Source organism: Pagrus major, chromosome 8 (genome assembly GCF_040436345.1).
Source record: "Pagrus major chromosome 8, Pma_NU_1.0".
NCBI classification, from domain to species: domain Eukaryota; kingdom Metazoa; phylum Chordata; class Actinopteri; order Spariformes; family Sparidae; genus Pagrus; species Pagrus major.
In genome coordinates, this window is record NC_133222.1 from 9,047,699 (window position 1) to 9,056,762 (window position 9,064).

The following is a 9,064-nucleotide window of genomic DNA, read 5'->3' on the forward strand; positions in this document are numbered from 1 at the left end:
CATGATATTCAGAACAACCAGTCTCACTGAAAACATTAAGCATTATATACGTATATCCATAATAGGCACTCAGAATAGATTTTGGTTTAATTTTAAGGTATGTTACGTAGCTACGTAGTTACATTACCAGATATTCCGAAGCTACTAAAAGGCAGCGCAGGGGTTTGTTTTGGACATGCGCACCTTTAACCACCAGGTGTAGTGCCGAGAAGAGACTGCTTGCCGACCTAACCTGATGTTTCCATAATGTAGGCTAGTTGTCGACAATTGATGAGGGTAGATGCTTTACCTTGCCACTTTTATTGTTGTTGTTGTTGTTGTTATCGTTGTTGCAATGTGATTTTACAGCGCTTTGATCTATGAAGAAAGTCATAATTCAATATCCCTGTTTCAGTGATTTTATAAGGAGGATTAGGAAATCAATGCAGAAAAGAATGCAGGAGTGTTTCCACGTCACATTAGATAGCAATCATATAACACATACTGAGAAATTAGTAAGTGCTATCAGAGGTGGGTAATAACGATTTACATTTACTTCATTACATTTACTTAAGTAACTTTTTGGATAACTTGTACTTTTAAGAACATATAATTATGAATACAATAATGCAGTATATATAGAACTGTAGGCTAACTGTAACGGATTGCCTTTACATTCTGCATAACATTCTCTGTGTTTGCCAGGTGCATGTACAGTGAATTTGGTCAATATCACTGTGTCACTGTGCAGTCACTTTTCGGCAGGCCCTGCCGAAAAGTGACTGCACCCTGTAACTCTGGATTGGGAAGGGTTACATTCTCTGTCCTTTCAGCATTAATAGTAGAGGAAACCAGGTGCATGTACAGTGAATTTGGTCAATATCACTCCTTGCAATAAGGACTTACAGGGTGCAGTCACTTTTCGGCAGGCCCTGCCGAAAAGTGACTGCACCCTGTAACTCTGGATTGGGAGGGGTTACATTCTCTGTCTTTTCAGCATTAATAGTAGAGGAAACCAGGTGCATGTACAGTGAATTTGGTCAATATCACTCCTTGCAATAAGGACTTACAGGGTGCAGTCACTTTTCGGCAGGGCCTGCCGAAAAGTGACTGCACCCTGTAACTCTTGATTGGGAGGGGTTACATTCTCTGTCTTTTCAGCATTAATAGTAGAGGAAACCAGGTGCATGTACAGTGAATTTGGTCAATATCACTCCTTGCAATAAGGACTTACAGGGTGCAGTCACTTTTCGGCAGGGCCTGCCGAAAAGTGACTGTACCCTTTAACTCTTGATTGGGAGGGGTTACATTCTCTGTCTTTTCAGCATTAATAGTAGAGGAAACCAGGTGCATGTACAGTGAATTTGGTCAATATCACTCCTTGCAATAAGGACTTACAGGGTGCAGTCACTTTTCGGCAGGGCCTGCCGAAAAGTGACTGCACCCTGTAACTCTGGATTGGGAGGGGTTACATTCTCTGTCTTTTCAGCATTAATAGTAGAGGAAACCTGGTGCATGTACAGTGAATTTGGTCAATATCACTCCTTGCAATAAGGACTTACAGGGTGCAGTCACTTTTCGGCAGGCCCTGCCGAAAAGTGACTGCACCTTATAACTCTGGATTGGGAGGGGTTACATTCTCTGTCTTTTCAGCATTAATAGTAGAGGAAACCAGGTGCATGTACAGTGAATTTGGTCAATATCACTCCTTGCAATCCAGAGGTACAGGGTGCAGTCACTTTTCGGCAGGGCTTGCCGAAAAGTGACTGCACCCTATAACTCTTGATTGGGAGGGGTTACATTCTCTGTCTTTTCAGCATTAATAGTAGAGGAAACCAGGTGCATGTACAGTGAATTTGGTCAATATCACTCCTTGCAATAAGGACTTACAGGGTGCAGTCACTTTTCGGCAGGCCCTGCCGAAAAGTGACTGCACCCTGTAACTCTGGATTGGGAGGGGTTACATTCTCTGTCTTTTCAGCATTAATAGTAGAGGAAACCAGGTGCATGTACAGTGAATTTGGTCAATATCACTCCTTGCAATAAGGACTTACAGGGTGCAGTCACTTTTCAGCAGGGCTTGCCGAAAAGTGACTGCACCCTATAATTCTGGATTGGGAGGGGTTACATTCTCTGTCTTTTCAGCATTAATAGTAGAGGAAACCAGGTGCATGTACAGTGAATTTGGTCAATATCACTCCTTGCAATAAGGACTTACAGGGTGCAGTCACTTTTCGGCAGGCCCTGCCGAAAAGTGACTGCACACTATAACTCTGGATTGGGAGGGGTTACATTCTCTGTCTTTTCAGCATTAATAGTAGAGGAAACCAGGTGCATGTACAGTGAATTTGGTCAATATCACTCCTTGCAATCCAGAGGTACAGGGTGCAGTCACTTTTCAGCAGGGCTTGCCGAAAAGTGACTGCACCCTGTAACTCTGGATTGGGAGGGGTTACATTCTCTGTCTTTTCAGCATTAATAGTAGAGGAAACCAGGTGCATGTACAGTGAATTTGGTCAATATCACTCCTTGCAATAAGGACTTACAGGGTGCAGTCACTTTTCGGCAGGCCCTGCCGAAAAGTGACTGCACCCTGTAACTCTGGATTGGGAGGGGTTACATTCTCTGTCTTTTCAGCATTAATAGTAGAGGAAACCAGGTGCATGTACAGTGAATTTGGTCAATATCACTCCTTGCAATAAGGACTTACAGGGTGCAGTCACTTTTCGGCAGGGCCTGCCGAAAAGTGACTGCACCCTGTAACTCTGGATTGGGAGGGGTTACATTCTCTGTCTTTTCAGCATTAATAGTAGAGGAAACCAGGTGCATGTACAGTGAATTTGGTCAATATCACTCCTTGCAATCCAGAGGTACAGGGTGCAGTCACTTTTCGGCAGGGCTTGCCGAAAAGTGACTACACAGTATAACTCTTGATTGGGAGGGGTTACATTCTCTGTCTTTTCAGCATTAATAGTAGAGGAAACCAGGTGCATGTACAGTGAATTTGGTCAATATCACTCCTTGCAATCCAGAGTTACAGGGTGCAGTCACTTTTCGGCAGGGCTTGCCGAAAAGTGACTGCACCCTGTAACTCTGGATTGGGAGGGGTTACATTCTCTGTCTTTTCAGCATTAATAGTAGAGGAAACCAGGTGCATGTACAGTGAATTTGGTCAATACCACTCCTTGCAATAAGGACTTACAGGGTTTTTTTTCATCAGATCACTGATAAAACAAATACATTTAATAGTGTGCAGATGTGGCTCTGACACAGCCTGCAATCTGCAAAGTAACCATTAACTAAAATGATCAAGTAAATGTAGTGGAGTAAGTACAATACATGCCTCTAAGATGTAGTGAAGTGGAAGTATACTGTAGCAGAGAATGGGACTACACAAGTGCCTCAAAATTGTACTTAAGTACACTAGTTGAGTAAATGTTGTTAGTTCAGTTCCATCACTGTAAATATAATTGATCATGTCTGTTGATAATTGATCTTTTCTCATGTCAGGTCATGTTATTATTAAACTTTTTTCATTTTATTTTTTGGTTTGATTTTTGCTTGTTTTATTTATTAATTCAAGTTAATATATTGATTTTTTTTGTCAAGAAATACCTCAATATTTCTTGCTAATGAGGGTGCTGGCTGAGTCCTTTTGTCAAGAAATTCTGAGCCTTGTGCCAGGTGGATTTGTCTGAATTAAATCACAGAGCCAACAGCTTGTCACCTCTGTCTACAGGGGGAAGTCAGACCATAGGCTGGTATTTTTGGTCTGTATGTATCTGTGAAGACAAATGTCTGTACCGTACAGTCATCATTCAAGATTAGGTCACGCATGTATATGTTTTGATAAGTGTCTCGTTTCACCTGGACCCAATTTTAGGCGTTACCTTTTTCTCTACATAGCAGTTTCATATTACTGGCTCCTTGTTCATCACAATATGTGACATAGCCCTAATGACAGAGAGACAGGAAGATGATGAGGGAGATGTTGATCCCAAGATAGATATAGTGCAAAAGTTGTCTCAAGGAGATTGAACCTGCCTCTATAAAAACACAACAGGCTTTAGTTCATGTAGGCCCACAAAACATATCATCATGTCACAGGAGGGTGACACCATCAAGGTCAACACTTTCCAACCATTAAAGGGTGGTAACAGCCATGTGCCATAAAGAAGAAAAAGATCAAATGAACACCCAGCAAGTGTTTACTTACTGCATCATACTATACACATTTTAATCATGTCACAAAACACACATATTATGGCTTTAAATGTGAGTCAGTCCAATGCAAATGTTTTCTGGTATCAATTTTAAAAGAGAAGGGTACAAACATATGCTTCTTCAGTCCCTCCATCTTGAACATGATGACAGAGCAGACAACCATGTTGTCTCACGTGTTTTCCTGGCATTCCCACATCAACCTGTAAACATCCTGTTGGAGACCAGAGAAATACTGGTTTTGTGTCACCTCACATCGAAGTATGTCCTTGATGTGAATCTCAGCTGTGTTGTTTTTGTGTGTTCCCATAAGTCAGGTGAACTGCCTGTCTTCCCCCAGTGACTGCTGGCACTCCAGCCTGTCTGTGACCCTGAAAAACAGCATACAGGTTTGAAATGCGGGTGAATGTTGCAGGTTGAACCTTTGATGTTGTTGTTCAAGTCATGCAGTGGTCATATTACACAGACGTGGTGGACGTGTAGCAGTAGTGATACATTTACAGGAAACTGAAGCAGGTCTCTTCACAAGAATCACCTGTTATCTCTTGCTATTCTTGGCCTGAATTTCTGCCAAAGTATTGGGCATCATTTGCATGTACATTCAGAAAAGGTAGCCTCACAGAGCTGCTAGCATGGCTTCATACCCACAGTCTTTTTTTTATTAGAATATCCAACACTTAAGTACAGTATCAGTTAAAATGGGTCTGTCATTATTACCTATTATTTCAATACATAATTATACACCTTAATAACTGAATTTGAGCTATTACTGTGCTAATGTGATGTGTATATTCCTAACGACAGTTGTCTTTAGTTTCTGCTGTGTGCTCTGTGCTCGATGGGAATGGTTTTGCACCCTTGGCCCCTAACAGGTTAATCCGACCTCGTCTTTAATAGTGACTGAGTGGGTGCACCACATTGTGTGGATGACAGACATAGCACCACAAAGGTTATTGAATATAGCAATGTGACATCTGCTGCAGAGCAACAGTAACAGAAAGAACAATAATGTCTGCTGTCCTTGTCTTTGGCTTCACAAAGGAGTCTGCGTGTTAAAATTCAAGGTTGTATGTTTGTGTAACACAAACGTGATCACCGTTCAGAAATCTGTTTCATACTGTGAGGAATATTGTATGATGTTTTCTGTTATTCCTCTCAGTTGATTGGAGTGACCACTTGGCAATTGCTTTATTTTATTGTCAGACCTGCGTCCAGTGTGATTGTTAACAAGACACCATCCTTTCCAACAGAGGTGATAATCTATCAGTCAGCGAAGAGTAGTTGAGTTAACAAGCGGAGCTTTCCTGTTAATCCCAGTGACCGACCAGTAATTTCTGACTGAGAGGTGGGAGGCGTCACAAGGCCAGATATTAGTTGGAGAAAGGGAAGACCACTCACTACACACTTATTTCAAAGTACCAAAGATGCCATCCTGACAGGACAAGCCTGATGACTAGAGTCTGCTCCTGGAATCAATATAAGACTCTGCTTGTTAATACATTTAAAATTTGTCTAGATCAAATATAATCCATTCAGAGCTACAAGATGCATTTTTGTGATGAACAGGAATTGATGATTATTTTATAGAAACCAGACTTTTCTGATATCAGAATGTGACTGTGCTGCTACTTTCACTGTCAGTGAGGTAGCTAATAAGTCTCTCTATACATCTCCACCTAATAACCTCTTGAACAGGGAAAAAAGACAGATAAAAAAAGGAAAATATGACATTTTATGATACAAGTAAATACAAAAATACATAAAGAATATGAAAATTATAGACTCATTGTAGGGATATATGAATACTGGATCCAGGAGGGCAAGGAAGTGTTTTTAGAAACCTGCTACACGAGGAGTTAGTGGAGTGCGTCATCTTCTCAATAGAGGATCTTCGGTGCACAAGTCTCACATATAAAGGCAAGCTGCTGTTAAATACCACTCTGATTTCTTACTCTTATACACTGATGCATTTTCTGTTCATCGCTGGACTATTCTTTTCTTTTTGAAATCTAACAGCATCCTGACTGTTTCTTTATCAAAGGTTCAACAATGTCTGATGAGTAAGTTCTGTCATCACATGCTTTAAAGGCTCATTTTACCAAAGTGTTTATTGGTCTATGAAGCATTTTTGTTTTTTGTTTTGAGTAATAACTGTCTCTTGTTTTTCTTGTTTGTCTCGGATTTCTCTGGTCCAACAAATTCCACGTGGCCATCACAGTTATGTGAGTAACAGCCCGCATGTCTTTCCGTGCTATCTAACCTAAATATTTGGGGAAAACAATACGAGTTGGATGTTTGATTTAGCTTGAATTCCTTGTCTTTTTTACTTCCTCCTCAGTACGCACCACCATCCATGGACCCCAAGGCTGCGGTTAAGGTAGTAATACTTATTCAAACTGACAATGTTCATGGATAATAGTGCCAATGTGCTAACTGGTCAAGTATTTATGTGTTGGCATGTTTGAATGACTGAATCTTTTCACTCAGCTTAACAGCTTCACTGGAAGAAAACAATGTTACAAAGCAAATGGGTAATATCATGTATACAAATCTTTACAACACAAGTTGAAGTGTATTTCATCATGTTAGCTTTTACTATATCATTTTTTTCTTAAGTTACATTTTCCCTCTTTACATAGATTGTACAACAAATACAGTACAAAGACAAAAATTACGCTAATCACTAAACTCTGACCTTGATCCTGACATTACCGATTTCAGCCTTAAAAGACTCAGGAGCACGCACTAACATCCCACTTGAGCATTTAATTTGAATATCAGAATCAGATGTTGATTTGCTGCTTTCATATTGCTCACACTCTGTTTTGAGGTACATAATATACTGTAAATGTGAAGTAAGTGTAGCGCTGTTTTGAGCCATATGTAGTCATGCATTTGCAAGGTTAGGAGACATTTATGAGAAAAGAAAAGACAAGATATCTCTTTTCATGACTAAATACTGGGCAATAAATGTAGTGCTGTTAAGTGGGACATGTAAACAGACAGGTAAAGAATTAGCATTTTATCTGACAAAAGTTGCATCACCATAGTTAAAATGTCAGGTGTCACATATTATGTTTTATATTTTTTCAGCCAAAATCCAAGATCTCAGCCTCCCGCAAACTCTCATTGAAGGTAAGCACTTGTACAATACATTAACTTATTACCTTACAAACACAGGAAAATTGTAAGTGCTGATTATGCACCAAAATTCCCCATACTTCTGTCATGTTAATTTTGATTCATCTAGATCCTCTTGCTGGCCCGTGCTACAGAAGAGCTGGAGGCAGAGAAGGCGGCAAGAGAGGAAATGAAGGTTCAATACCTGGGAGAGAAGCTTCCACCGCTGCAGTTCACTGGTTTAAGCGGGGATGACCTGCAGGTGAGAGTCACAAAAAATAAATCAGAGGATGTAAGGCATAACGTAGAAGAGTGTCTTGTTTTTGTACTTAAACATAATGTGGTTATTTGTGTTTTGTAGAAACTCTGTAAGGAGATCCATGAAAAGATTGAAATGGTGGATGAGGAACGGTACGACTGTGAGGCCAAAGTCTACAAGAACAACAGAGATGTATGTCAGGCACCATGACGCGATAGATTTAAATGAAAAACATGCAAATACACATCAAGAAAAAGAGTTCTTCATAAACAATAAGTCATCAGCTCAGCTTTTCACTATTTTCTAGATACATGAATTGAATCTAAAGGTGCAGGACCTCGGAGGGAAGTTCAAGAAGCCAGCACTGAGGAAGGTGAGAGTGTCAGCAGATGAGATGCTGAGGGCTCTCTTTGGATCCAGAACCAAGGGCTCCATGGACCTGAGGGCCAATCTCAAGTCTGTGAAGAAAGAGGACATCAAACAAGAGAAGGTACGGCTACTCAAGCAGACGAATAGGAATAAAAAAAAACAATAAAATCTAATTTTCTGGATGTGTGTTTTGCTACCTCAGGAGATGACCTTGGAGGTGGGTGACTGGCGTAAGAACGTGGAGGCCATGTCTGGTATGGAGGGCAGGAAGAAGATGTTTGATGCATGATGTCCAGGAGTAAATGGGAATAATGAAAAAATGAAGATATACCTAACAAAAAAATGCATGATTTAAAAAAAACAAACTAAAAACTTTTAACTAAACTATTATGTTCTTATTAAATAGCATTGTGAATACACAGTATATTACTGCCTGATAATGCTGTTATGTCAAAGAATCAAATAAATTTGTACATATTGCCTCTCCTTTCTGCAATACAGAACATTTCTGGTGTTGGTGGGATTTAAATGGACTTGAATATTTGCAAAGTGTCCATGCACAATATTGAACTTTATTTGTAATTCCAACAGACTTGACATCGTCTTTTTACACTTTTTATAAAAAAGGATATTGAAGCTGTTTTTCATGTACAGTGTCCCCTCTAAGCTATGCCATTGACTTCCAGTGACAAAGCACCAGAGGTATTTTCTGTCAGAGCCAGGATATACTTAGACTTTCCTCTTGACTGGAATGAATTCCTCTCCAATAATAAACAGTAAACACTGTCACACACACACACTCATAGCTGTCCTTGGACTGACATCAGAGAGTGTCGGTAAGATGACGGTTGAATGATGGAGGGTGAAGGATGAAGTCTGCAGCCTCTTAGGTATTTATGAGAGCTCGTGAGCATCTGTGCAAATACAGTATGTGCCTGTGTAAATGCCAGTGTACAGTCAGTGACTGTTATTCTTAGTGTGTACAGCATTTTGGCAACACTTTATAATAATGGTACACATCATATACATATATTATTTAGATTTTTAGGCTGCATCGCTATTTACAATATACATAACTAAATAAAACTCTCTCTAACTCTCATAAAATTGTGAGAT

At 40.0% G+C, this 9,064-nt stretch overlaps 1 protein-coding gene across 1 annotated transcript; it reads left to right on the forward strand.

The window, feature by feature from the left end:
- The first annotated feature begins 4,343 nt into the window (after window positions 1-4,343).
- tnni1c (troponin I, skeletal, slow c) lies at window positions 4,344-8,250 on the forward strand. The gene is given in 9 exon segments (XM_073471769.1): window positions 4,344-4,405; window positions 4,514-4,589; window positions 6,539-6,577; window positions 7,294-7,335; window positions 7,451-7,582; window positions 7,682-7,771; window positions 7,887-8,069; window positions 8,151-8,227; window positions 8,229-8,250. Coding segments are annotated over 9 exon segments (723 nt in total).
- Window positions 8,251-9,064: the final 814 nt, after the last annotated feature.